Source organism: Cervus canadensis, chromosome 13 (assembly GCF_019320065.1).
Source record: "Cervus canadensis isolate Bull #8, Minnesota chromosome 13, ASM1932006v1, whole genome shotgun sequence".
NCBI lineage: Eukaryota > Metazoa > Chordata > Mammalia > Artiodactyla > Cervidae > Cervus > Cervus canadensis.
This window is the reverse complement of record NC_057398.1, coordinates 27,777,916-27,805,034: the sequence shown is the minus strand read 5'-3', so window position 1 is coordinate 27,805,034 and position 27,119 is coordinate 27,777,916. Positions and strand designations below refer to the sequence as shown.

Sequence of the window (27,119 nt, the reverse complement as noted above, 5' to 3'; positions counted from 1 at the left end):
TACCAGAGAACTCCCTGGGGAAATTTTAACTGGTAAATAATATAAAGTATTTGGGAATTCCTTGGTGGTCCAGTGTTTAGGACTCTGCGCTTTCACTGCTGAGGGTGTGAGTTCAATCCCTGGTTGGGGAACTGAGATCCTACAAGCTTCGTGGCCAAAAAAAGGAAATAAAATATTCTTATGCTAAAATAAACATGTATTATCAAATGGAATGAAAACCTTGCACAAATTTGCAAGATCAAACATGAAACACCAAAGAAATATTGTGCTTCACAGAGGGCTACTTTGAGCTAGGCCCCCACACCTACAGGGGATGGGGATGAGTTTTGTCTTCTACCAGCAATGCAGGAGGCCCCGGTTTGATTACTGGGTCAGGAAGATCCTCTGGAGAAGGGATAGGCTACCCACTCAGTATTCTTGGGCTTCCCTTGTGGCTCAACTGGTAAAGAATCTGCCTGCAATGGGGGAGACCTGGGTTCAGTCCCTAGTTTGGGAAGATCCCCTGCAGAAGGGAAATGCTACCCACTCCAGTATTCTGGCCTGGAAAATTCCATGGACTGTATAGTCCATGGGGTCACATAGAGTCAGAGTCTAGTGAGAGACTTTCACTTTCACTTTTAACAATGATTGAGGATACACTACTAGTGGACCCAAGTTTTTTTTTTAACTAAGAGTTCAAATGCTGCAACTAAAGTCCCTGCATGCCACAACTAAGACCAGGTATAGCCAAATAAAACAAACAAACAAACAAAAAATCCACCCCCCAAAACATCCAGGGAGTTAGCAAATGGGTGCCTGGAGCCCAGGGCTGGGATCTGGGTTGTAAATTATCTGCCCCTAGGTTCCGACTCTTGCAACCCGAAGGACTGTAGCCCGCCAGGCCTCTGTCCATGGAATTTTCCAGGCAAGAATATTGGAGTGGGTTGCCATTTCTTCCTCAAGTGGATCTTCCCCACCCAGGGATCAAACCTATGTCTCTTGCTTCTTCTGCACTTGCAGGCAGATTCTTTACCACTGCACCACGTGGGAAGCCCTAGGTGAAAGTGAAAGAAAGTAAAAATGAAGTCACTTAGTCATGTCTGACTCTGTGCAACCCCATGGACTGTAGACTACCAGGCTCCTCCATCCGTGGGATTCTCCAGGCAAGGGTAGTGGAGTGAGTTGCCATTTCCTTCTCGAGGAGATCTTCCCGACCCAGGGATCAGACCCAGGACTGCCGAATTGTAGGCAGACGCTTTGCCGTGTGAGCCACCAGGGAAATCCAGGTGAAAATGGTTATCTTAATGTTGGAAGAGATTGCCATCAGAGAAGGAGCCGTCAGAGAGCAGGAGAGCGAGCAGGGGCACACCTGTCAGAGAGACCCCTGCGGAAAGTTTAAAGGACAGGCATGCTCAGTAGTAGTGAATGATGGAGAGGTTGGAGTCATTATCGCACAGTGCTTAGCATATAACGGGCACGCAAATATTTGTGAGGAGAATGAAAGAAAAAAAAAAAAAAAGGTAAGAAAATGGTATGGTATGTTCAGGACAAGCCATGTGAAAGAAATGGTAGAATCTGGGTAAAAATGTGTTAAACTAAGAAGGACCTATACTGTATATCACAGGCTTCCCCAGGGGCTCAGCGGTAAAGACTCTGCCTGCAGGAGAAGCAGGGGATGTGAGTTCGATCCCTAGGTTGGGAATATCCCCTGGAGGAAATGCAACCCATTCCAGTACTCTTGCCTGGAGAATCCCATGGGGTCGAAAAGAGTTGGACACGACTAAAGCAACTGAGCACGCACACACTATATAGCATGGGGAACTCTATTTAATACAGTGTAATGACCTATAATGGAAAAGAATCTAAAAGGGTGGCTATATGTATATATAGGGGCTTCCCTTAGGGCACAGTGGTAAAGAACCCACCTGCCAATGCAGGAGACAAAGGTTCACCCCCTGGATCAGGAAGATCCCCTGGAAAAGGAAAAGGCTGGGTCCTCAGCATGGATTCTGCAGAGTCTTAACCACTGGACTGCCAGGGATTTCCCTAATGTATGATTTTATTTAAAGGGACCAATTTAATGCAAACTCCAGCCTTTCCCATTCAATCTCAACTTCTAGAGATTAAAAATATATAATAGCACCCAATGGCTTCATAACTTCATTACAAATCAAACTTTTTTTTTTTAACCAGTGAGCTCACCTCTCAGGGGCTTCCCAGGTGGTGCAATGGTATAGAATCTGCTTGCCAATGCAGAAGACAAAGGAGACTCAAGTTCAATCCCTTCCTGGGGAAGATCCCCTGGAGTAAGAAATGGCAACCCACTCCAGTATTCTTGCCTGGAAAATTCCATGGACAGAGGAGCCTGGCGGACATGATTGGGCACGCACTGGCCTCTAAGTCCTTTTTAGAAAAGGTTATTTAAGAAAGACTTTCTAAAAAAAAAAAAAAGAAAGACTTTCTGCTTCCTGAGACTCCCATTCAGACATTTCTTGGTACTTAAAAAAAAAAAACAACGCTCCAAGTTCTCTCGCTTAGAGAAAGGTCTTTCCCCTTCATATCTTTCAGGTTTTAAAAGTATTACTCTGGGAGAGGAAACTGCCAAGGGCCGGATTCTGGGGGGCGCATACCCACCGCGGGCAGTGCAGTGGACGTCAGCCGGGAACCGCGGGACTAGTTCTATTTACCGAAAGAGCTAGAGGCCAAAGTTCAGAAAAGGGTGAAGGGAAGCGAGCGGCCGGGTCCCTGGAGCCCCTCCCCTGCCCATGATCCCCGGGCGCCCCTGCACTTTGAGCCCGAGGCGGCTGGGGCTCTGGCTGCTGCGGGGACCAGCGGGGTGGGCAGGCGGGCGGGATGCTGCGGCTGCTGGCGTCCACCTGCGCCAGGGGCCTGGCGGGTGGCTGGGGCTCGCGGAGGCTGGTTCCCGGGGGCCGAGCGCGTCCGGTCGCGGGACTCTGCGACCTCAGCCGCCGCTTGAGCCGCCAGGCCTCCGACGCCCCCCGGAACCAACCCCCCAGTTCCGAGTTCGTGGCCCGGTCGGTGGGCATCTGCTCCATGATGCGGCTTCCGGTGCAGGCCTCTCCAGAGGGGCTGGACGCCGCCTTCGTCGGGGTGCCGCTGGACATTGGGACTTCTAACCGGCCTGGGGCGAGGTAAGGTCAGCAGGATTCGCGGACACGTGTCGGGCAGCCTGGCGGCCACCGTGCATACAAAACTCATGGAGAGGCGCTTTTGCTCACCCAGAGTGGAGTTGGAAGTCAGAGTCTAGCCCCAAAGTGCCCTTTGGGGGCAGGGAAGCAGGTCAGTTTACCTCAAGTAATCCCAAGGGCTCAGCACGTGTGTCACCCATTGGTAAAGAAAGAGGGGGTTTAAGATCACCAGCCCAGGCTGGATGCATGAGACAAGTGCTCGGGCCTGGTGCACTGGGAAGACCCAGAGGAATCAGGTGGAGAGGGAGGTGGGAGGGGGGATCGGGATGGGGAATACATGTAAATCCATGGCTGATTCATGTCAATGTATGACAAAAACCACTACAATATTGTAAAGTAATTAGCCTCCAACTAATAAAAATAAATGGGAAAAAAAAAAAGAAAGAGGGGTTTAGGGACTGAGACTTCTCCATTCCCTGGCCTAGCTGGGATGGTGGTTGTGGGTACTTCCGGTTTACAAAAGCAGGGGACATTAAATTTGAGAACAGAAGCTGGCTGTCTTTTCCCAAAACCTCTAGATATCACCTGACTCAAAAGTTTGCTCAAAATAAGGCAGGTTTTTTTGGCCGCGCCAAGGTGGCATGCCGGATCTTATTTCCCCACCCAGGGATGGAACGGGCTCCACTGCAGTGGAAGCGCAGAGCCTTAACCAGTGGCCCGCCAGTGAAGCCCGCCAAATAAGGCAGTTTTCTTAAGACCAAGTTGTTTTTGTTTAGAAGCTGAAGTCCTGTCGAACTCTTTTGCTACCCCATAGACTGTAGCCCGTCAGGCTCCGCTGTCCGTGGGATTCTCCAGCCAAGAATACTGAAGTGGATTGCCATTCCCTTCTCAAGGGGATCTTCCCAATCCAGCGATCCAACCGGAGTCTCCTGCTTTGGCAGGTGGCTTCTTTACCATTTGAAGCCAATCTTACCAAAAGCCCTAAGATTAAGTTAGAAGAAGTAAAATCGATTTTCCTAATTGTTGAACATGAGCTATTTCTGACTCAGCTCAGCAATATTCCAGCTGACTACTGATCTATTAATGCCACCTTTTATTAAATGCCTACTGAGTGCAAGGTGCTTTACATAGATGACCTGATTTACTTACACCAGCAGAGTAAGGTAAATGTCATTATTACTTTACAGATTAGGAAACTGAAGCTCAGAGAGATTAAGAAATTATCTAATGCCATTTAGTAAATTGGTGATGGGTGGGCCTTTAAAGGCCTAAATCTGTGCCTTTAATCTCTTCATTATATAGGTCAGATCAGTGGTTCCCAGGGGCTTCCCTGGTGGCTCAGATGGTAAACAGTCTTCCTGTGCGGGAGACCCTGGTTTGACCCCTGGGTCAGGAAGATGCCCTGGAGAAGGAAATGGCAACCCACTCCAGTATTCTTGCCGGGAAGATCCCATGGACAGAGGAGCCTGGCGAGCTACAGTCCATGGGGTCACAAAGAGTCAGACACAACTGAGATTTGAACTTTTGAGTGGTTCTCTGTGGGAGCATCTGGGTGTGTCTCTCCCTCCAGAGGCCACGTTTGGCAGAGTCTGGATGTGTTTTTGGTTGTGGCAACATGTGGGAAGGGGGTGCTACTGGCATCGAGTGGGCAAGGACCAGGGTTGCTGCTTAACATTCTACAATGTATAGGATGAACCCCAACCCTGCAGCAAAGATTCATTCAGACCCAGCACAGAGCCTGGGAAGCTCTGGCCCAGGGAGAGCCTCTAAACCTTTAGGGATGGCTCACAGAGTGATTCTTCCTCTTCCAGATTCGGACCCCGAAGGATCCGAGAAGAATCGGTGCTGCTTAGGACCGCCAATCCTAGCACAGGAGCTGTTCCCTTCCAGTTCCTCAGGGTTGCAGACCTAGGCGATGTGAATGTCAATCTTTACAACCTTCAGGACAGCTGCCACCTGATTCGAGCGGCTTATCAGAAAATCGTAGCAGCCGGCTGTGTTCCTCTGACCTTGGGTAATGGCAGCTGCAAGGAGAGTGTAGTTCTCTGAGCTTAGGGTTTATTTATCGTTAACTGGAGTACAGTTACTTCTCCAGAGCAAACCACTGTGAATATGGAGACAGAAGGAAAGAGAACATTTTTAGTTCATTTATTTTGGCCCCTGGGGAGAGGATATTTACATTTTTTGGACTAGTATGATGAGAGGGATGGGCCGGGGGAAGCAAGTGAAGCATTTACCTTAGTGCAAAATTTAAGAGGTTCCTAAAAAGCCAACAATATGCATAACTGATTTTCCCTTTTTGCCTCATGCTCCAGTATGGCTCAGAATAGCACAATTACTGATCCTATCTTTTTAAAAATTTTATCATGGATTCTTTTTCTTGCACTAATTTTGAATTTTAAAAATATTACATTAAAATAGTATATTTCTTGATGACTGAGTAGTTCTCTCTCTCTCTTTTTTTAATGGCCTTGCAGTTTGCAGGATCTTAGTTCCCCAACCTGGGATTGAATCTGGTCCCCCTGCAAGTGTGGAGTCCTAACCACTGAACCACCAGGGAATTCCCCAATTACTGTTTTGTTTTGTTTTTTGGTGTTCCTTCAATTTTGCATCCTTCAAAAAAAAAAATTTTTTTTTTTTTTGCATCCTTCAATTTATTCCTTCAATTTTGGCAAGTGCCTCTACCCACCTCACCTTGTCCCAACCCTTGATCTTGTGCCTGAGGAAAGCTGCTAGCAGGGGCTTAGTTGTGACTTTTTAACTATTTCAAGGATGTTGTTTTAATGACTTAATTTGCGAGAACTGCAAGGGGGCCTTTTTTTCTCTCCTCAGCATCTATGTTAATCTATAGGGCAACTTTCTTCTGACCCTCCCCCTCCATCCTGCTCCACTCTCACTGTAGCGTTTCTCTTTTGGTTCACTAATAGTCAAAATTGTACCTTTTTCTAAATATCCAGTTGGAATTAAAAAATAATTTTATTTCTTTATTGGCTATGCTGAGTCTTCGTTGCTATATGGGCTCTTCTGTAATAGCAGCGAGCAGGGGCTACTCTTACTTGTGGTGCACAGGCTTCTGTTGTCTCGGAGCAGGGGCTCTAGGGAGCAGGGGCTCTAGGGAGCACGGGCTTCAGTAGTTGCAGCACGTGGGCTCAGTAGTTGTGAGTCCTGGGCTCTGGAGCATAGACTCAATAGTTGTGATGCAAGGGCTTAGTTGCTCCGTGGCATATGGGATCTTCCCAGACCAGGGATTGAACCCGTGTCTCCTGCATCGGCAGGCAGATTCTTTACTACTGAGCCACCAGGGAAGCCCTATTTATTTTACTGGGTGCACCATTTGGCATGTGGATCTTAGTTCCCCAACCAGGGATCAAACCTGTGTCCCCTGCAGTAGCAGCTCAGAGTTTTAACCACTGGACCACCAGGGAAGTCCCTCCAAATTTATTTTTGTCAAATTAGAGGGCCTAGCCTGCAAAGCACAGTGGTAAGGAGTGGAGTTTCTGGCCGTCATGGTTTGAAATCTCAGCTCTACCTTTCACTCACTGTTCATGCTTCCCTTATCTGTAAAATGGGAATAGTACCACCACCACCTACCTTCTTATATTGTGTCAGAGGCATATAACTAAGGTGCACATAAAGCATGCAGATTTGTGACTGGCATGTTTTAAGCTTCAATTATAATAGCTTTTGTTATTATTAATAATTATCAATGGTAATACTTTTCTAGGCCTGTGCTGTCTAGTGTGGTAGCCCCTAGCCATAGGTGGCTATTTGAATTGCAATAAAATAAAACATTCAGTTCCTCAGTTGCATGAGCCACATCTCCATAGCCAATGGCTAGGGCCCTCCATGTTGGTCAGTGCAGATATGGAGCATGTGTGTCACTGCAGAAAGCTTACCTGGGCAGAGCTGGTCTGACCATTTTCCCCATAAGCCTTAATTTTGTTGTTGTTCAGTCACTCAGTTGTATCCAAATCTTGCAACCCCATGGACTGCTGCTTGCTCAAATTCATGTCCATTGAGTCAGTGATGCCATCCAACCATCTTGTCCTCTGTCATCCCCTTTTCCTTTTGCCTTCTGTCTTTCCAGCATCAGGGTCTTTTCCAATGAGTCGGCTCCTCGCATCAAATGGCTGAAGTATTGAAGCTTCAGCTTCAGCATCAGTCAGGGTTGATTTCCTTTAGGATTGACTGGTTTAATCTCCTTGGTGTCCAAGGGACTCTCAAGAGTCTTCTCCAGCACCACAGTTTAAAAGCATTTATTTTTTGGCACTCAGCCTTCTTTATGGTCCAACTCTCATAACCACACATGACTACTGGAGAAACCAGAGCTTTGACTATATTAAAGCTTAAATTATAAGCCTTAATTTTCTCTTATTTTTTAAAATTTTTTTTTTTTTTTTTTTTTTTACTCTTTGTCCACACCATGTAGTATGTGGGATCTTAGTTCCCAACCAGGGACTGAATCCAAGACCCCTGGCATTTGAAGCACGGAGTCTTAACCACTGGACCCCAGGGAAGTCCCTTAATTCTCTCTTTTAAATGACAATGTAATGTCAGGCATTTAGTGGCCATTTTTCATCACTGAACAAGATCTTATTTCAGCTATGGTTAAAGTTCTTCCAGTCTAATTGAAAAGATGGCAGAATTGGGCAAACTGAAGATGGTTCTAGGTGATACATGGTCCTCAAATCTTATTCCAAATCCACATTACAAGTTTTCTTTTTTTTTCTCTTTGAAGGTGGAGATCATACAATAACCTATCCTATATTGCAAGCAATAGCAGAAAAGTAAGTCCCAAAAGGCGGAGCCCAAGCAAGGTTTCAAAATTTAGGAGCTGGAGAATGAGTTGTTTGCTGATAGAGGGCGTCAGGTGACTTCTGCTGGCTCAGGTTACTGGGAGTGATAGGAAATTCCCCACTGAGTTGCTTCTCTGGATCAAAATTAACGTCGCGCTCCAGGTGTGTCTGTCAGTCACCAGCTGGGAGCCAAGACAATTTATTATTAATGCCTTGGCCACTCTCCCTTGCCCTTGCATAATCTGCTGTTATGCAGGCTCAGCATTTGCCTCTGTTTTTGGAAGATGAGCCTTTACTGAAATACACAACCCCAGTTAACTTGTTTTTGTTTTGCTTCAAAGGCCAAATACAAATACTGACAAGCACTGTGGTGTTTCTTGCTGAGGGGAGGCCCTGTTTTTTTCCTGAAAGGCCCCCTTTCCCAGAAGTTGAGGAGATGGATTTTTCCAGTAGTGAAAGTCTACCAGGCATTGACTAATTTTGGTTACTTTGAGAAACAGACAGATGGGCGGAGGTGATGCTGCTCCAGAATTCATATAGAGGAGAGATATGTGGGTAGCCTTCTGGCTGGGGGTGGGTGGACCCAAGTCTTTTCTTGAAGCTATGTTAGCCTGACATGGATTTGGATTGTCTGTTTATTTTGGGTGGCTGGCAGGGTTGATGGAAATTATAGAGAGCTGGGGGGAAGCTGCTTCTTGGTACTGAAGTTGAAGAAAGGGTGGTGTTGATTTGCTGAGCCTTCACATGAGCTCACCTGAGCCACCGCCCTATCTTCTCATCCCACCCAGCACTCTCTGTCTTTAAGTAAAGAAAATTGTGGGTGAGAGGTAGAGAGGGTCAGCTAAAGCACATGACTATTGTCTGCCTGATTCCTCTGAGTTTATTTTTCTTCTGAGATGCTCAGGGATTTGAAGTCAGAAGCCAGTTGCAAGGCTGGTAATTGATGCCAGATTTCCCCCCCTCTATGACTGTGAGTTGTCACTAGGATTTGGTGGCCTGGAGGGTGGCTGTGTTCGGGCCCCACTGGGAGGCCTGGCCTCTGAGCTGCCGTGTTGTCAACAGGCATGGTCCTGTGGGGCTGGTGCATGTGGACGCTCACATGGACACAGCTGACAAGGCCCTAGGGGAGAAGCTCTATCACGGGACCCCCTTCCGCCGGTGTGTGGACGAGGGACTCCTGGACTGCAAGCGTGTGGTGCAGATCGGCATCCGGGGCTCTTCCACGACCTTGGATACCTACAGATACAGCCGAAGCCAGGTGACAGACCAAAAGCCCCTCCTGCTGTCCCCAGCCCCTCACATTGCCTTCCTCTCCATCGGCCACTCAATGGTAGCTATGGATTCAATGAGGTTCTGCTGATCAAGTTCACAGAGTGGGGACGGAAGCTGCGTTTGCATCATGTGGAGCAGAGAGGAGCAAGGGTGCTAGCTGATGAGGCAGATGATGCCTTATCGCTGGGGAGGGGAGAAAATCAGAAACAAACCAAGCCCTTAGATGTTGCTGGCTTGGAAAAGAGCCAAGGAGGTCCAGACCCAAATCAATGGGTCTGATATGGGGATGACAGTTCCCTCCTCATGGAGACTGAGGGTCAAATGTGAGGTGCATGTAAGCTGAGAATACAGTGGGCCCATAGACAATGCCTTGTAAATACTCCAGGCCCAAGTGTCAAACTTCTGCTCCAATTTCTACCTTTCCAGGGCTTCCGGGTGGTCCTGGCTGAAGACTGCTGGCTGAAGTCACTGGTTCCTCTGATGGGGGAAGTGAGGCAGCAGATGGGAGGCAGACCCATTTATATCAGCTTTGATATTGACGGCTTGGACCCTGCTTACGCCCCGGGCACAGGGACACCTGAAATTGCTGGTCTTACTCCTAGTCAGGTAAGGAACTCCACCAGTGACACGTCTTTGGGGTGAGGACACTGAGTCTCCCACTTTCCTGGGACTTGAATTGAGTCTTCAGGAATGAGATGGGATTTTAAAATCAGAGCACTTGGGCCTTTATTGTTCTCAGGGCTGATCACAAGTTTGGATTTTCCCTTACTGATGAGCAACTGATGTTGGCAAGGGCCCTCCTTTCTTTTCTGGGATATAATAACAGTCTGTTATTTGGTCTTTCTGCCTCTGGTCCACCTGTCCATGGGGACAGTATTGTAGTACCCCCTGTTAAGCACCACATTTTATTTTTTGGGGGGTTCAATTTAAAATATATGCACAGTGGGATGAACCACCTCCCAAAGTAGTTCAAGAATTTTGGAAACCCTCAAATAAAGCTCTCATAGGTGTGCTCAGCATACACACAGGGAGGCAGAATTGGGGTGTGATTATAACTGGAAGGAAAGCTCCAGGGTGTGGACCTTTGTTCTGTTCACTCTTCTTGGAACTGAGGATAGTGTCTGACATATAAGTAGGAGGTACTCACAGATACTGGAGTAAATGAATGAAGACTGCTTGAACCTAACTGATTATCTTCTATCCTCTCAGAAAGGAGGATGGTCATACCTGCCTCTCTCGAAGCCTTTCCTGGTTCCCGCCAGTTTTCTAGAACACACTCCATTCCTCTGCTTTGCATCCTTTCAGCTTTTCACCTGCAAAATGGAGGCAAAGTGGTGCTCTTCGAACCACCCCTCTCACTTATCCTGTCTTCTAACTACAGTACTTCTTCCATCATGGCGCCTCCACACGTGTCTTTCCTTCTGCCTGGGCCGCCCTCCCCCTGCTCCTCTGTTCAGTCAGTTCTCTGAGCTAAGTGTTTCCACCTTAGAGGGGCCTTTCCCCACCTCTGAGGTTGTCTTCCATGAAACTGTCCCTGGTACCAAAAATGGTGACTGCTGCCTGGATGCATGGCACTGAAGTGATTGGTTAGCTGGTTTCTGATGATCCCTCGGGGCCTGTTGGTGAGTGAATGTTTATTGAGGGAGAACAACAGTTTCAAGTTGAAGGGGGGGGCTCTGGGTTGGGAGAAATCCACGGAGGCCTCTACTGGTGGCTTTCTGTTGTCAGTGGTTACCATTGTGGACAACTCAAACTTGATCTTGGACAGGCTCTGGAGATCATCCGGGGTTGTCAAGGCCTGAATGTGGTGGGTTGTGACCTCGTGGAAGTTTCACCACCCTACGATCCTTCTGGTGAGTAAGGGAGCTAAGTGTGATCTGTAGGCAGCTGCTAGTTTAAACCGTCTTCCTCTGATTAATAAGTAGATGGATGGGTCCTTTTAGACAACTCGGGAACCTGCTGAGTATGTCCTACAGTGAAGAAAATAAACCTATTAACGCACACTGTACAGATGTGAGCTAATGAACCCTAACAGAACCCCTGGGAGGCAGCTAAGGATTATTAGCTGGCCCCACCCATCAGCAGAAGAGAAACCAGCCTGCAGTTCAGTGATGGGGTGGCACAGTGCCATTCGTCTTTGATATTTCATTGAAGAGTGAATTCTTAAGGCACAAATGATATTTATAAATATTAATAAACTGGGAGAGTCAGCTGGTTTAGGAGAGAGATTCAAAGCAGATGCCCTCCCAATACTTTTAATGTAGCAGTTTACAGACTTGGGCCTATTAGTTTCAGAGGATAGATAATAAATACAATACACAGCATGATGACAGGTTTTCCTTTGGGGAAATCTGGTCTGAGTAAACAGAGCCTTCTGAATTTTAAAATACTATTTCTGAATGGTGCTGGATGGAGAGAATGCCAGGGAAAGCATGTCCACGGGGTGGTCAGGTAGCACAGGCAGGACGCTGACCTAAGGCAGTGGACTGCGCGCGGCTCATGCTTGGGTTTCACCTCTTTGTAGGAAACACAGCCCTGGTGGCAGCTAACCTGCTGTTTGAGATGCTGTGTGTTCTCCCCAAAGTGACAGTCGTCTGAACCTTGTCCTGTGATTCTTCAAGATGTAACAACAGCTTGCACAGATGATAATTCTCTGGAAGCACTTGTGTGCAAGCAAAATTTGAGAACTGAAGAGCTGATGCCAATAAAACATTCTGCTAAAAATGTCATTGGTAGCTGTAACCAACATGGCATTCAGTAAAACTCAAATCCAAAGAGCCAATATTCCTCAGGAGTTTGAATTAACTTAAAAAAAAAGATGCACTTGTGCTGTTTTTTCCTTTGAAGAATGGTGATGGAGGATGAAGGGGAGAGGGATGGAAAATGCAGTTTATCTATAATTCGGAGGAATGAAATGAAAAAATCCTATGAAATCATACTGTAGAAACATTCCAGATTTCTATAGTATCTTCCTTTAAAATATAGCCCCTACTCTGAGGAGCCTAGGACTGCATCTTGGTTTTAGGGCTTCTGTGAACATTAAACAAAGTGTGAAAGGAAAAGAATGTGCAGATCCTAATAAAGAGACTTCCTACTCAAAACCCCAGGAAGATGCAGGAATGTCTTCTAAACCACGTAACATGAACTGGCCTCCAAAGGGCTGTTTATACACTTCCTGAACTTACTCCCTCTAAGCCTGTGTTACATTATCTTCTCTTCAAGCTGACCCACCCTCTAAGACAGCAGTACCTGAAATCTGCAGTGAAGGCGTGATGATCTTAAGCATATATTGAGTAACATGCAGATTCAATTCTGTTGATCATGTGTCCATGGTCAAATCATCTCCTCGTGACACAAGAGCTACCCGTAATCATCACACATTAAAATAGTTTATTTCTGTTTCCAGTCTGTAAGATTCTTAAAACAAAATAACATCAGCTTCAGTGCCTGTTTCACAATACAAAACAAAAACAACATAAAAAAGACACCATTTGCCGAATAAGTTATTTGTTCCTAAGAGTATCAAAAGTGCAAAATATTCACCTTCTTTTCAGGTCTGTCTTGAAAGTATAATCATCTTCCTTGACACACAGAACAGAGAGATTCAGCAGCTGCCAGGCTGTGTTTCTTTTCCGAGGACGAGGTCAGGTATTTGGGTGTGAGCAGCGTTTCATTTGTCAAGTTGTTCTGCATCAGTTTTTCAGTAATTTCACTTAGGAAAAAATGTCTGAGCGTTTGCTCCTAATCCTTTGCCCCAAATAACACAAACCACTTAAAACACAGTCAGATCCCATTTCTTTTTATATCAGGAAAAATGTATGTACTGAATGAGGAGGAAATCAACCCATTATTTCAAAACCACAGCCAAATTTTCATGGTTAGTCAGTGATGGCAACAAGACTGTGGTGCCTTGTGGGAGTTAGGGCAGACTTGCTCACTGACACGTTGCTTGGTTGGAGCTGATGAACTCTATGTTAGATAGACTGTGCCACTGACACCTGGGCCTAATGAGAAAATGTTTTTTAAATGGGAGCATGTGTCTACAAAGGCTTGTTTTAGGCCAGTGACTGTCCCATCTGTTAACCATGAGGCATAAACTGTATCAACCAGAAAAACCTACCTCTAATAACATCAGTGTTGTCAGTTCCAAGATACCCGAAGACCAAGAAGTTAACTTAAAGCCAAAATTGGGTCTGTTTGATTTACATATGTGAAAAAGAGAAACAGTAGCATTGGGTGAGCAAGATGGTGGGTCATATATTTGACATGGAAGTAAACAAATTCATGGAAACAACATTCAGGAGGAAAGGCTTAGGTGGTCAAGAGTCAAGGTCAGTTTAAAATAAAAGCTTCTCAGTGTCCTCTTGGGGGACATTCTCTACCAGTCCCCAAACAGATCTCTAGATGATTTTTTTGGACTGAAATATTTCCTAGGAATGTTTTCATCATTATCGCTTTCCTTTCTTTGTGCAAATGGAAGGTGCAGTGGTCTGAATGTGCTTTTTAATAAAATTTTTGAAAATGAACAGATCTGGGTTGGTTTTCAGAAATTAAGGTCAGGAATCCCATTAGTATCAGAAACTAAAAAATGAAAAACTTACCATTGAACCAAACCACTCCTCATATAAGCAACTTGGCCAGAGGAGATGCAGAAAATAATTTTGCATCACAGAGCCAAAACTGAATTCCTTGATCAGTCCCACCTGGGCCAGGTGCCATGTGATAGAGCAATCAAAATAAACACCCATTTTGAGAGGATCACTTGGAAAAAATAAAGCCTGGCAGTGATTTCATTATTTTTTTAAATAAAGCTATAGATTCCATGAAAACTACAAGAATTTCTGGACTCAATTTATTACTTGCCACTGTCATTCAATCCAGATGGCTTAGTTTAAAGCAATGATGATTAAAGAAAATAGCAGTTATTAACCTATTTTGTCCCATCACTGATTTTGAGCCTTCAATTTACAGAAGGACAATTTGCTTTGACATTTGAACTCTTTGAGGTTGTCCAAACTCCAGGCAGTTTGCTCTAAAAAAAAAAAAGGAAAGCTTTCTAACTGGCTGGTAGAATCCTGCCTGGTGTCCATGGTTCACCGGAGCCCAGCAAACTGGGGTGCTGAAGACAGGTCTCATCCTGTTACTGGTGAAGCAGTTGTTGAGAGTGAAAACAATTAAGACGAGATGTTGAAATATAGGCCAGAAGCTCAAAGTGAGCAAAACGGGAGTATAGAACGTATCTTGGCTCACTTGTCATGAAAGAGGACTTGGAGATACAGCACTATTGGGGTAATAGGGTTCAAAATAACAACTGCTGAGAAATTTTAAGTTCCTTGATACAAAGATGTGTCTAGTATTTTACTAAGGAGACACCACCGGAGGGAGGAGGTTCCTTGAGCCTGACTCACAGCGGGAGTAATATGTCTTCAGTTGAACATCTGCTGGCTTATGGCAGCTTATCCCTACATTCTGAGAACATGATTACAAGTTATGGCTCCTAATACCCATACCCCAGAACTGACAGAGGCAGCAAGGCATCTGAAAACATACAGGTAAATGGCTCAAGGTCATTACAGTACTTCCTGCCATGCGGATCCCTCCGAGGACACTTTAGTGCTTGGGAGGCAGCCAATGGGGTGCTCAGAGAGGTGCTGCCTCAGGCCCTGCCCAGGCTGCCCCTCTCTTGTCTTGGGAAGAAAACTGAACTGAAAGGCAAAGCCCCGATTCATCCCTAACCTTTAAAACTGTGGCTGACCAGCCATTGTAGGGGGATGCCCCCCAAATATAGTTTTAGCTATTCACTACCAGAGAAATCATTAATGTAACATTGCTTGGAATTAGGCCTCTTTCGAGATGCAGACGCAGGGCCCAGAACCTGAGGTGGGTTGTGCCAAAGGAAGAGCAAGCGCTGGGGCAGAAGCACAGCCCAGGCCAGATGGGGGAGGCAGGTGACCGCCCGCACACCCAGCTTGAGAGGCGCCCCCAACACCTCCACTGCAGGGCCCAGCACAGAGGTACAGAGATGGGACAGGGGAGGGTGGGGCGAGCACGTGGCAGAGACGACAAAGGAAGAGGGAAGGAACAGTCTGTTTTAAATAGTGTGGCATTCCAATGAGGAAAAAAAGACCCAAAGGAAAATATTCTGATCCGGGGAAGTCAATGTGTGGTATTTTTCACTCCTAGGTTAGGACAGGACAAAGGAAAGATTCTTCTAGCCATTGTTCTGGAAGAATAATCTAAAATCTATACTCTGTCCATTGTGATGTCCTGAAAAATACCTGTTCACAGGGGCCTGTTAAAAAGTCTGAAGAGTTCGAGTCTCTTTTTTGAAACCCTGTCAGTCTAGGTCAGGCCATGACGGGATATAAAACCTCTGTAAGGAGCCTTCCAGCAGCCGTTCCATCCATAAGGACAGCTTGCTCAATTTTCCTTTGATGGGCCTGGGTCCAAGGCCAGAGGAAGACTTCCCTCGACACTCACCCAAATGGAGTGAGGAGTCAAAGTCACTGCACGGCCCCATGGCTTCCTCCTCTTCCACTGCTTTTTGGGGCTTGAAGAGGCAGAAGTATTTCTTGTGGCCATTCAGAGCCAGCACATAACCCGTGTAGTCACGCTCCATGAAATGCTTGTCGTACTGGTTTGGGATTGGGGCCGCGTCTTGAGCAAATTCTAGTAAGTATTCGAGCCATTCTCTGTGTTTATCTAGACTCAGGAAGGAAAAGTGTAGGCAGCTGCTCCTGGAGGAAGGACAGAAGGATTTAGGTTACTTCTGGGCACATTTAATCACGGGGAACTTAAGAATCTCAGTCAGATTTCAAATAGGAAAAGGCTTTGTGTTGGGTAGGGTCTGAAGAAATGAAGGAGTTCTGCGGAGCCTGGAGGGTTTCTACAAGGTGGCAACAGCCCCTCACCCATTTCCAGCTGGGTGTCAGTCCCTGCTGGGTCTCACTCTCAGTGTCGGGCCTCAGGAAAACACTCAGAGCCAGAGAAGCTTCCTGAAAGGGCTCAGGGGAGACTGAGTTCAAGCTCTTCTGTCCAGAACTGACAGTCAAGGGGAAGAAAGGTCCCTGCATGATGGCCTGGATGGATCTTGGGGCTGGACAGGTAACAACCAACACCATGCTGCCTGGATAAAGCCTCTCTAGCCACCCCCTCCACCCTCCCACCCCCGGTTCACCCAAGTATGCCCGCTCGCCCCTCCTCCTTCTACGCATTCCGTCCTGCCCCCTCTCCGGTGCACAGAGGAACTCACCCAGTGAATGAGTAGACCTCCAGAGCGAATTTCTGCAGCAGGCTGGTCTTGGTGGAATTGGACAGGATGAGAACCACATTCATGTGGCCTGGCCTCAGGCGTACCAAGTTACTGGTGTATGTTATATCTGTGAGTTCTGTTACCTCCACAAAGCCTTTTTTAGGAATCTTGCTGTGGAGAAATATTGAGGAATTAAGATCTTAGAGGACAGGGAAATGCCGTTACTTTTAAAAGGAACAAGTGGAAGAAATTGCTATGTTCTAGCCAGACTAGGTACATCATTAACTATCCTTGAGCCTATATGTACAGGGGAAGGGCGGGACTGACCTGGCTATCCCAGCCTACAAATTACCCTGCAGGTGTTACCATGCAGTTGGTGAAGAAGTGGCTTTAGTACAGGATGAAGGCTGTCAACACAGCTATTTCTCTCTGCTCCTGGCTCATCTAGCATCTGCCTGACATGCTTCTTTGCTTCCCGCCTTCATTATTAAACCTGAGATTGAGAAATTGAGGGTCCCTAGGAGATGATAACTAGACGTGTGTCTAAACACCTCCACGGTCTTAGTCAACGCTCATCAGCACTGTGTGTGCTCAGTCGTGTCCAACTCTGTGACCCTAAGGACTAAAGCCCGCCAGGCTCCTCTGTCCAAGAGATTTCCCAGGCAACAATACTGGAGTGGGTTGCCACTTCCTCCTCCAGAGGATCTTTCTGACCCAGGGATTAAGTCCAAGTCTCCTGCGCCTGTGTTTCCTGCACTGGCAGGTGGATTCTTTACCAATGAGCCACCTAGGAAGCCGTCATTAGCGGTGATTCTTCCCTAAATCCACATCTCACACAAGGAACAGAGCCAGAGTTCTTAGCTGTGCTAGACACTCAGATCCTGCTTTATCAGCCTCTGAGGCCTGTAGGGCTGCTGCTGAGGAGGAGGGGCTGGCATCTGGTGAGAACAACCTGCTGGGCTCCTTGGTGAAGCTTGGCTCCGCCTTCCCTGTCTTCTCACGGGCTTCCTCTTTATCTGGAGGGCTGGACTCTCGCTCCTCATTTGAGTCACTGAAGAAAAAGAGATTTTACAGAAAAACAGCCGAGGAAGTGTAGGCCTCACCCTACAGACGCAGCACTGAGGAGCATGGGGGGGTCTTACCTGAAAGCTTGAACGATGACAGTGCCAAAGAGGATGAAGAGGGCAGAGAAAACCAGGGACAGAAGGGGCATCATTTCCCGCCTGAAATGAAGTTCACAAGCTCTGGTCAGTGCTACGCAGGCCGCTGTGACGTGTCAGTTAATAGTTTCAGGTTTCTTCTCTCTGGCTCAAAAAACCGCTACATGACCCCAAACCAAAAAGCTTTCACATCAAGAAACACTTTCTAATTTCATACAAATAGAGGATTTTTTTGCGGTAGTGGTCAAAGTAGAGATTTTTTTCCCTCAGTGTTCTAATTCACAGATCACCTATTTACAAAGTTTGACGTTGTGCCTCAGGCTGTGCTGAATGGATTCTGCAGAAGGAAATGACAAGAGGGGTAACAAAGGATTTAAGCTGTGAACATGGAGGAACATTCTGACATCAAGGGTAATGCGAGTTGACTAGAAAGTCTGTGGAATTACTTCTTTTCTTTTGATCTTTCTTTTTTTTTTTGGTCAGACTAATTCAGATGTGGCCCAGAGGGGTACAGTAGGGAGAAGAAAGTTGACTTCTCTAAGATCTCTAGGTGTTCTGAAATTTTATTCACCCGCAGACACCCATCAAAGGCCTGCTGTTTTTTGGGAGCTGGGCTGGTGGCCAGGAAGCACAGACGTGAGTGGGACGTGGTCTGTCCTCAGGAGCTCGTGGTCTCATTGGGGAGGGGGTGGTGGGAGTGCCCTTGCCCTCTCTGACTAATTCACTGGTTCGTTCGTGTTTCGATTCATTGGACTACATGTGCGTCAGCCCTGTGCTGGGCACCAAGGTGCTCTGGTGAGGAGCTCAGTCCCAGGCTCTGCTATCTGGAAGGGCAGCTGGGGTGATCCTTTCTTTCCCAGCCTATGGGAAAGGGTCAAACCAGCAAATATTACAGAAGGGAAGTTACCGAAAGACAGAGAAAGGGGAATAGTCGTTGAAAATATGGAAACACTCTTCCACCTGCCCAGACGGAGTCAACACTGAAATCAAAGAAGAGTGAATCTTTTTCCAAATGAAAAACAGCAGTTCTGGTAAGTAACAGCAAGAGAAATTCAGTCTGGCAATATTCCTACCAGTTGTTGTGAAATACACTATCCCAGCAGTCTGAGATGTAGTCAGAAGCAGAGTAGAGCCACCGAAGAAGAAAAATCTGTGGAGGGAGAAAAAGGGTCAGGACTGGACCCCAAGCCCCAGAGCGAGAAGCCCCCCATCCCCGACAGGGCACTGCAGCTCTGGGAGCTCGGGAGCCCTGCCCGGCGCCCACTCGCCTGGGCCGCGTGCTTACAGGGGCGAGTTCATCGGTCAAGTCGGGGAGCACAGCTTCCGATGACAGAAGAGCTGGGTCTTTCCGCAGTTGGTCTAGATAACCCAAAAGGATGAACTTATCACTCTCACTCCCAGTCCAGGGATCCTCCAGGGTTTTATACACCACCCGCCCTGCCGTGTTGCGCCTTTCTAAGATAGACACCTGGGAGAAAAAGAGGCGAAAAACCATTAGAATTCTCAAGAGAATGGGAAATTATTGTTGTTGTTTTTTTTCCAGAGACAATGGAAAAAAAGGGTCTAGTGAAGCTCAAGTACAGATATGAATGAGTATACTATATCTGCAAGAGATTTCCATTTTTCTGACAAAAGAAATTAGTTTTATGGTGACTTTTCAAAGCTTTGTTAAAAGTTAAAGCTCTTTCTTCTCAATAGGTTTTGTTCTGTAACTTCTCCTTTTTTTTTTAAACATTTATTTATTTGGCTCTGCTGGGTCTTAGTTGCGGCACGTGAACCCTTAGTTGTGGCTTGTGGGATCCAGTTCCCTGACCAGGGATCAAACTTTGGCTCACTGCACTGGGAGCACAGAGTCTTAGTCACTGGACCACCAGTGCAGTCCCTGACTTAATGTTATAATAAAGCAAGCCTTTGGTTTTTTTCAGAGATTTTCCCATGAAAATCAGTTCAGTTGGTAAAGAATCTGCCTGCAATGCAGGAGACCCCGGTTCAGTTCCTGGGTCGGGAAGATCTGCTGGAGAAGGGATAGGCTACCCAATCTAGTATTCTTGGGCGTCCCTTGTGGCTCAGTTGATAAAGAATCTGCCTGCAATGCGGGAGGCCTGGGTTCAATCCCTGGGTTGGGAAGATCCCCTGGAGAAGGGAAAGGCTACCCACTCCAGTATTGTGGCCTAGAGAATCCCATGGACTGTATAGTCCCACGGACTCTCACAAAGAGTCGGACATGACTGAGCGACTTTCACTTCCCATGATTACCAAGATGATGAAAATGACAAAGAATTTCATGTTTCTGTGGAGAGTGATGACAAAGGAGGAAAGGAAGGGTAAGGTCAATTAGGATGAAATAAAAGAGGCAGAAGTACAGGAGGGAGACACTGAAAAACATATTAATGGTTGCCTAAGGGAGATTCTACAAACTAGATACTATAAAACTTGACCTGCACAGGGGAAATACAGGTGAAAAGGACTGGGGATGCTCTTTAATCTTTACCCAGAGGAAAGATGCCTTTTGTGAAGGTCCAAGGTTGAAAAGTCAGGAGGTGAAATCAGCAGGGTAAAAGACTAGTTTAAGAGTGCTTTCAGGGACTTCCCTGGTAGTCCTGTGGCTAAGACTCTGTGCTTCCAAAGCAGTGGGCACAGGTTTGATCCCTGGTTGGGGAACTAAGATCCCACATGCCACAGGACAGGGCAAAAAACAGGTCAAATGGTTTCCAAGCACTCAGAAAGAAATAAAACAAAACATGCTTCAGAGATTTCTGGATTTCCCAGAATCTATATTCAAAACCCTTGAGGAAGGAGAACATGGAATTAAGTGCCACATGCTTGTGAAGAGCTTGGGACCAGGAGAGAACCCACGACTCACCGCTGATTTTCCTTGAAATGTGTCACTGTCTGGCAGTAAGGTGCTGGCAAATTCCTGCTGCCGATTGCTGTAGACATGCACAAACCTCACGGTGTCCTGTGTGTTTGCCAGGGCAAAGGATAGGAATGCCTCAAAGGGTTTGCTCAACTTGGTAGCCTCAGCGGTCAGTAAAACCACACAGTACCTGCATATCAACAAAAGAAAAGACTATGTAACTAATCCCCGAGGCCCTGAATGGCAAGGGAAGGTGAAGGAGAGAAGTCATTCACAGAGAGAACCAGCATGTTTTAGAAACCAAAGCTGCATGAGGGTCGCCAATGAGATAAGATGTTCAAGGCATTAAGGACCTGCTTCTTTCTAAACTGCTGATGCTCTCCCCACATGAAACTTCACATTTGGAAATGCCCTTGAAGGCAACAGTCACTGAACCAATGATGCAGAAGGGCCTTGCAGAAGGCACCTGTTCTAGTTCTACTTCAGGCAGGGCTGGTTAACCCTGTCTCAGGCCAGGGCCACTGGGCCTCATTCTGAAGAGCTTCCTTTGCCGTGGTTCCAATGGCAAATTCATCTAATCATTCAAATCAGGCATTCTTTCTCCAAGTTACTACTGAGCACTCACTAGATGCCAGGTAAGACAAACGACGTTCTTGCCCTTATGTTCAGTCACTCAGTTGAGTCTGACTCTTTGTGATTCCATGGACTATAGCCCACTAGGCTCCTCTGTCCACGGGATTTCCCAGGCAAGATTACCAGAGTGGGTTGCTATTTCTTCCTCCAGGGGATTTTTCCAATCGAGGGATCAAACCGTGTCTCCTGCTTTAGCAGGCGAATTCTTCACTACTAAGCCACCTGGGAAGCCCCGTTCTTGCCCTTGTGGAACTTACATTCCACCCGTTCTTGCCCTTGTGGAACTTACATTCCAGTGGGGACGGCAGACAAAAAAACAGATAGATAGACAGGCAGGTAGATCATGACAAGTAGTGGTAAGTGTTACGGAAAAAAAAAAAGTGAAGGGGAAAGAGTGCAGGGTGGGTTGGGAGTCATGCTCCATCAGACAGCCTGGTCAGGGAAATGTCATCTGGGAAGGTGACGCTGGAGCAGAGATCTGAATGAGGTGCCACAAGAGGAAGTGAGGTCAGAGCGCTTGAGGTCGAGAGCATTGCAAGTGCAAAGACCCAGAGACGGATGGGTACTTGATCCAATTCAGTGTGAGGAGGATGATCACTGGCTGACGGGGAGAACTGACTGAGGCGGTGGGAGTGGAGTGGAGGCAGAGGGGGGTAGGAGGCTAACACGGTGGCCTCGGCGAGAGGTGACACTGGCCTGGCTAGGGTGCTGGTGGAAACAAAGGGGAGGAGTGTGTGGACTGGGATATTTTTTGAAGGCTGTATAAATAATAATTCTCAAAGTCCAGGATCATCTTCCTTATATTTAATTAAAGTGTTTCTTCTCTTAGTCTATATAGGAATCTGAAAAGTCTGGAAATATAGGGAATGTTTCCTATTTTAAACAGTATTTTAGTTGTATTTTCAAATAATGTGATCAAAATTATTTCCTTTCATATCCAGATGAAAGAGCCCTAAATTTCACAGATGAAACAGCCCTAAATTTAAAGGCACCGGCTCCTTAATCTGAAAGAGCTATATGAAGTGTTTTCCCTGTCTTTCCAGACTTTTCAGATGCTCTGTATGAATGAGGATGCCTCAGCCATGCCATGCCATGCCCAGCTAATTATTTTACCATTTCCTCAGCACCCTCGCTGCCCTACTGTTTGGTCATTTACCTGGCTCCTCTCCTAGACCTGCAGACGTTTGCCCTGTGTGGGACACTCTGGGAGAAACAGCAGCATTCTCCCACTTCACACTGCTTCACCAAGCTTCACAGGCTGTCCCTGACACCTGGCAGAACCTACTCACTCTTTAGGGCTCAGCTCTCAGGGGGATCTTCTCTGGCACAGCCAATCATGTGGTCCTAAGGTGCCCTGGACTGACATACCCCTCTACTATCATAGCTGTTCATCTATGTTCATCTATTTGCAACATGAAGCATAGATTCTGACTGTCCCAGGGTCAATGTTTAACTGCCTTTCAGTAACATACGACATGATGAGCAGGGGCAAGGCCTTCAGTCCTTACTTCCTCTGTCGGTGAGACCGTTTCACGGGGCAAAGTTCATGGAACAACTTCTGGCTGGTGAGCCTGGCTGCCAACAGATACTTGTTTTGGGTGATAAAGTCATCAATGACCTGTCTCTTCATACCTCGGGCCTGGAGAAAAACCAAGAGACAGTTGATTCTTACTCAGTTTTCTCACTGAGAATGGGCTTGACTTATAGTTTAATAAAAATATGGCTGAGCCTGGCTAAAGCAGTAAAACCAAGAAAGGTAGACCTGTTTGAACAAATAAACATGTGGTATTTTTCAACAACATGGGGCTAAAAGCAATGATGCAACTATTTGAGGTCAAAGGAAAAATCAAGTGCTTGGGGAACTTTTGTAGACTGTTTTATGCTGGCAGATTGAGAAAGTCAATAATTTTGAAATTTTAGGCAAATTTACTTCCATTCGAGATTTATAGTAAACTGAACAATTAAAAATAAACTTCAAAGTAGCAATGTTATTGAGTATAAAAGATGGACTACAAAACTGTATGATGACCACTTTGTTATTACTAATTTTCACATATTTCAAAGAACTGAAATTATATGTAGCAGGTTCTCTGACCACAATTAATCAAGACATCAGTGCAAGATATGAACCAGAAAATCGCTTTATGCTTAGAAATTAAGAAACTCTGAGTAACTTCTTGATCTGAGAAGAGAGCATATCAGATGTAAGAAAATAGTTTGAATTTGGAGTGATCAGTGAAAATATTATTTATCAAAGCTTTGGGATGCAGATAAAGGAGTATTTGGAGAGTGTGTGTGCTCAGTTGCTTACTCTTGTCCAACTCTCTGCAGCTCCATGGACTGTAGTAGCCTGTCTGGCTCCTCTGTCCAGTGGGATTTTCCAGGCAGAAACAGTGGAATGTTCCACTGTTGCCATTTCCTATTCCAGGGGACAACAGGGAACTTCCCTGGTGGTCCAGTAGTTAAGAACCTGCCTCCCAATGCAGGGGATGTGGGTTCGATCCCTGGTCGGGCACTAAGATTGTACATGCTGTGGGGCAACTAAGCCCTTGGGGCCCATCGACTGAGCCCATGTGCTACATCCTACAGAGCCAATGTGCTCTGGAGTCTGGGCACCACAGTGAAAAATTCCACCTGCCGCAATGAAGACTAAACAATAAAACAAATAAATATTAAAAAATGAATATAACAGAAAAGAAATTAATGAACTAGATATCCCTATCACGAAGTTACAGCAAAAATACAAAAGTAGAAAGAAGGAAATAATAAAGATGAAAATAGGAATCAATAAAACAAAAATATAAGGACAAACTAACATTCGTTCTTCAGAGGAGCTAATAAAATTGACAAACCTCTGGTGAAACCAATCATGAAAATAAAGAGAGAAAGCACAGGTAACCATTACCAAGGATGATGAGGAGGAATCACTACCTATGTTGCAGAAACTAAAAAAAAGTGTACACACATATATGTGTGTACACACTTTTAAATTTGAAAATTTAGGTGAAACAGAAAAATCTTTAGGAAAAATAAAACAATGCTTGAAAAAAAGAGAAAACAGTTCTATAACCATTGAAGAAGATGAGTCAGTAGTCAAAAATATTTCCTTAAACACAAATTCAGACTGAGATGGCTTTGTAGGTGGTTTTGACCAGACTTTCAAGGAAGACAATCTAATCTTCTGTAAAGTCTTTCTGAGAAGGGAAGAAGGGAGGACATGCCCCATCTCATTTCATGATGCAAATATTCACATGTCCATCAACAGAAGCATGAATAAAACCTATTCTCATGTGGCCATACATGATACAGCAAATAAAAACAAATTACCTAGAGCCAAGAGTAACCACTGGTGCTACCAGTGTTACACTAAGCTTCTCGTCATTGCAAGGACTCGGTTTATGTTAAGGATGCATTTTTATATTCATAAAGAGCAAACTGGGGACTTTCCAGGGGTCCAGTGGTTAGGAATCCACCTGCCAATGCGGGGACATGGGTTCAACTCCTGATTTGGGAAGATTCTACATGCCGTGGGTCCCCACACCATAAGTACTGAAGCCTGTGTGCTCTAGAACCTGTGCTCTGCAACGAGAGAAGCCACCATAGTGAAGACGCAGAGCAGCAGCCAAAAATGCTTAAATGAAAATAAATAAGATTATTCAAAATAAAAGAGCAAATTGGTAAGGCATCCATTGTTCTGGTAATTTTATTAATGTATTTGATCTATAATTTTCCCCAGGGAATAAGTAAATAACAATTCTCAAGGGTACATGGCTATTACTAAAAAGCAATTTAGGAAATCTTATAGATTAATCTTGGATTGAGATGACCTTCCTTCCTCTCTTCTACAACTGGCGTTTGCTTGCTTCCTGACTCTCTCTCTTGGTTCCTGCTTAGCTGCCGTCAAGCACCCCCTCTTTTTTATTTGCTGGTTGTTGTCCAGAGTTTCGTCCTTGGCTTCCTCCTCTCCTTACATAACACACGATGCCTGGGAGATCACCTTCTGCCTTTCCTCAGATCTAGATCCCCGCCTCCTTAGGAAATCTAAGGAGGCACACCTCCCCTTAGACTTCCTAAAGGCAGTTCTTTCTTTCTTTTTTAAAAATATTTATCTATTTATTTGGCTGCACTGGGTCTTAGTTGTGGCACATGGGATCTTCTATCTTTTTTTCGGCATGCGGGATCTTTACTTTTGGCATGTGGGAACTAGTTCCCACATCAGGGATCGAACCTAGGTGCCCTGCATTGGGAGTGCAAAGTCTTAGCCACTGGACTGCCAAGGACCTCACAGGTAGTTCTAATTCTTTTTATTTTTTTTAATTAAAATTTTTTTTTTCATTTATTTTTGGAGGCTAATTACTTTACAATATTGTAGTGGTTTCTGCCATACACTGACATGAATCAGCCATGGATTTACATGTGTTCCCCATCCTGATCCCCCCTCCCACCTCCCTCCCCATCCCATCCCTCTGGATGGAACCTTTTGGACTCTGTGGGAGAAGGCAAGGGTGGGATGATCTGAGAGAATAGCATTGAAACATGTATATTATCAAGTGCGAAACAGTAGTTCTAATTCTTATGTCCACAACTGAACTCATTGTCTTCTTTTTAAACCTGCTCTTCTTTCCTTACTATCCATTTTCCCTATCTGGTTCCTTACCTTAGTCTCATAGTCTCAGGTAACCTTCCTCCTTCACATGGCACCCAGAGTTCACCAGCATCTAAGGGAGACACCTACTACAGTGGATGAAAACTGCCTCTAGGTCTTTCTCCTCCCCTGACTCTGAGTCCGATAAAGACTCAGGACAAAGACTAACTCTGGATGTCAGAATTATTCTGTATTTAGTGCTCAGCAAGCAGGCAATGAATGTACTGAATGAATGAAATAAAGGACTTTTATAGAATATCTCTTTCTTTTCACTCTAGCCTCTTATAACAGAAAGTATCAAAGGGCTCTTGTTGATTTTTAAAAAGTAACATTAAAAAATATGTGTTCATTATAGGGATTTCTGGAAACCCAAATACTGAAATAATATTCACTTTACAAAATTGAGAGCAGAGTATTATAAAGAGCATATACAATTTTGCATGCTGCTTGCTCACTAACATTATGTTATGAAAATTATCCCCATCATTAATTATTCTCAAATTGCCATTTTATTTTTTATTTAACTTTTACTTAAAAAATTTTTATTTATTCATTTATTTTGGCTGCATCAGATCTTGGTTGCCTCCCACAGGATCTTTTGTTGGGGCGCATGGACTCTAGTTGTGTCTCAAGGGCTCCTGAGTACCTAGGTTTAGTTGCTCTGTGGCATGTGGAATCCTAAGTTCCCTGACCAGGGATCGAACCTGTGACCTTTGCATTGAGAGATGAATTCTTAACCACTGGACCACCAAAGAAGTCCAAGCAAACTATTGTTTTAAATGGCCACATAATAGTCCCTATTTGGGATGTGGGGCTTCCCATCTGGCTTAGTGGTAAAGAATCTGCTTGCCAATGCAGGAGCAGCAAGAGACTGGGGTTCAATACCTGGGTCAGGAACATACCCTGGAGAAGGAAATGGCAACCCACTATAGTATTTTTGCCTGGAAAATTCTATGGGCAGAGGAGGCTGGTGGGCTACAGTCCATGGGGTTGCAGAGTCAGACACAACTGAATGACTGAGCATGCACATCTGGGAGGTATCAATAATTACCCTACCGTTGGATGTTTATATTTCCCCCTCATTTTTGGTATTATGAATGATATTTAACATCTCTGTATGTAATTCTTTGCCTGAGTTCCTATTCCTTTAGGATAGAGTCCTAAAAGGTAATCTCATCTCCCTCAGTTCTTTTCTCAAGTGTCACCTTAATGAGTGAGGTCCTTCTTGGCTGGTCCACCTTAAAAATGTGAGCCCTTTCCCCTAATACCCTGCACTCCTCTCCCCTGTTTTATTTTCTTCCTTAGCACACATCACTATATAACATACCATGACAGAGTGTGTCATAATGATTGTTGGCCGCACTAGAACCCAGGAC

At 45.5% G+C, this 27,119-nt stretch overlaps 2 protein-coding genes across 3 annotated transcripts in view; one reads left to right on the top strand and one right to left on the bottom strand.

Moving 5' to 3' along the window:
* The first annotated feature begins 2,695 nt into the window (after positions 1-2,695).
* On the top strand, positions 2,696-12,015 carry AGMAT (agmatinase). The gene is made up of 7 exons (XM_043485340.1): positions 2,696-3,131; positions 4,940-5,142; positions 7,867-7,915; positions 8,987-9,182; positions 9,623-9,802; positions 10,965-11,049; positions 11,721-12,015. Exons 1-7 carry the CDS (start codon positions 2,833-2,835, stop codon positions 11,792-11,794), a joined length of 1,086 nt encoding a protein of 361 aa, XP_043341275.1. The 5' UTR covers positions 2,696-2,832; the 3' UTR covers positions 11,795-12,015.
* Positions 12,016-12,566: 551 nt separating this feature from the next.
* Positions 12,567-27,119, bottom strand: part of DNAJC16 (DnaJ heat shock protein family (Hsp40) member C16) — a 38,946-nt gene continuing 24,393 nt past the window's right edge. For both annotated transcript variants that reach the window (XM_043485339.1, XM_043485338.1), the window contains exons 8-15: positions 22,607-22,737; positions 20,472-20,655; positions 18,894-19,076; positions 18,682-18,758; positions 17,591-17,671; positions 17,401-17,499; positions 16,449-16,619; positions 12,567-15,933 (exon numbers count right to left, since the gene is read on the bottom strand). In XM_043485339.1, the coding sequence (XP_043341274.1) occupies positions 15,534-15,933; positions 16,449-16,619; positions 17,401-17,499; positions 17,591-17,671; positions 18,682-18,758; positions 18,894-19,076; positions 20,472-20,655; positions 22,607-22,737 (1,326 nt within the window). In that variant the 3' untranslated portion in view covers positions 12,567-15,533. The remainder of the gene's footprint in view (positions 15,934-16,448; positions 16,620-17,400; positions 17,500-17,590; positions 17,672-18,681; positions 18,759-18,893; positions 19,077-20,471; positions 20,656-22,606; positions 22,738-27,119) is intronic.

Excerpts from the sequence above, each read along its gene's own strand:
- AGMAT (XM_043485340.1), top strand. The coding sequence starts at position 2,833 with ATGCTGCGGCTGCTGGCGTCCACCTGCGCCAGGGGCCTGGCGGGTGGC. Across the intron at positions 9,183-9,622 it reads ACAGATACAGCCGAAGCCAG|GGCTTCCGGGTGGTCCTGGC; the intron begins GTGACAGACCAA and ends CTACCTTTCCAG. Across the intron at positions 9,803-10,964 it reads CTGGTCTTACTCCTAGTCAG|GCTCTGGAGATCATCCGGGG; the intron begins GTAAGGAACTCC and ends GATCTTGGACAG.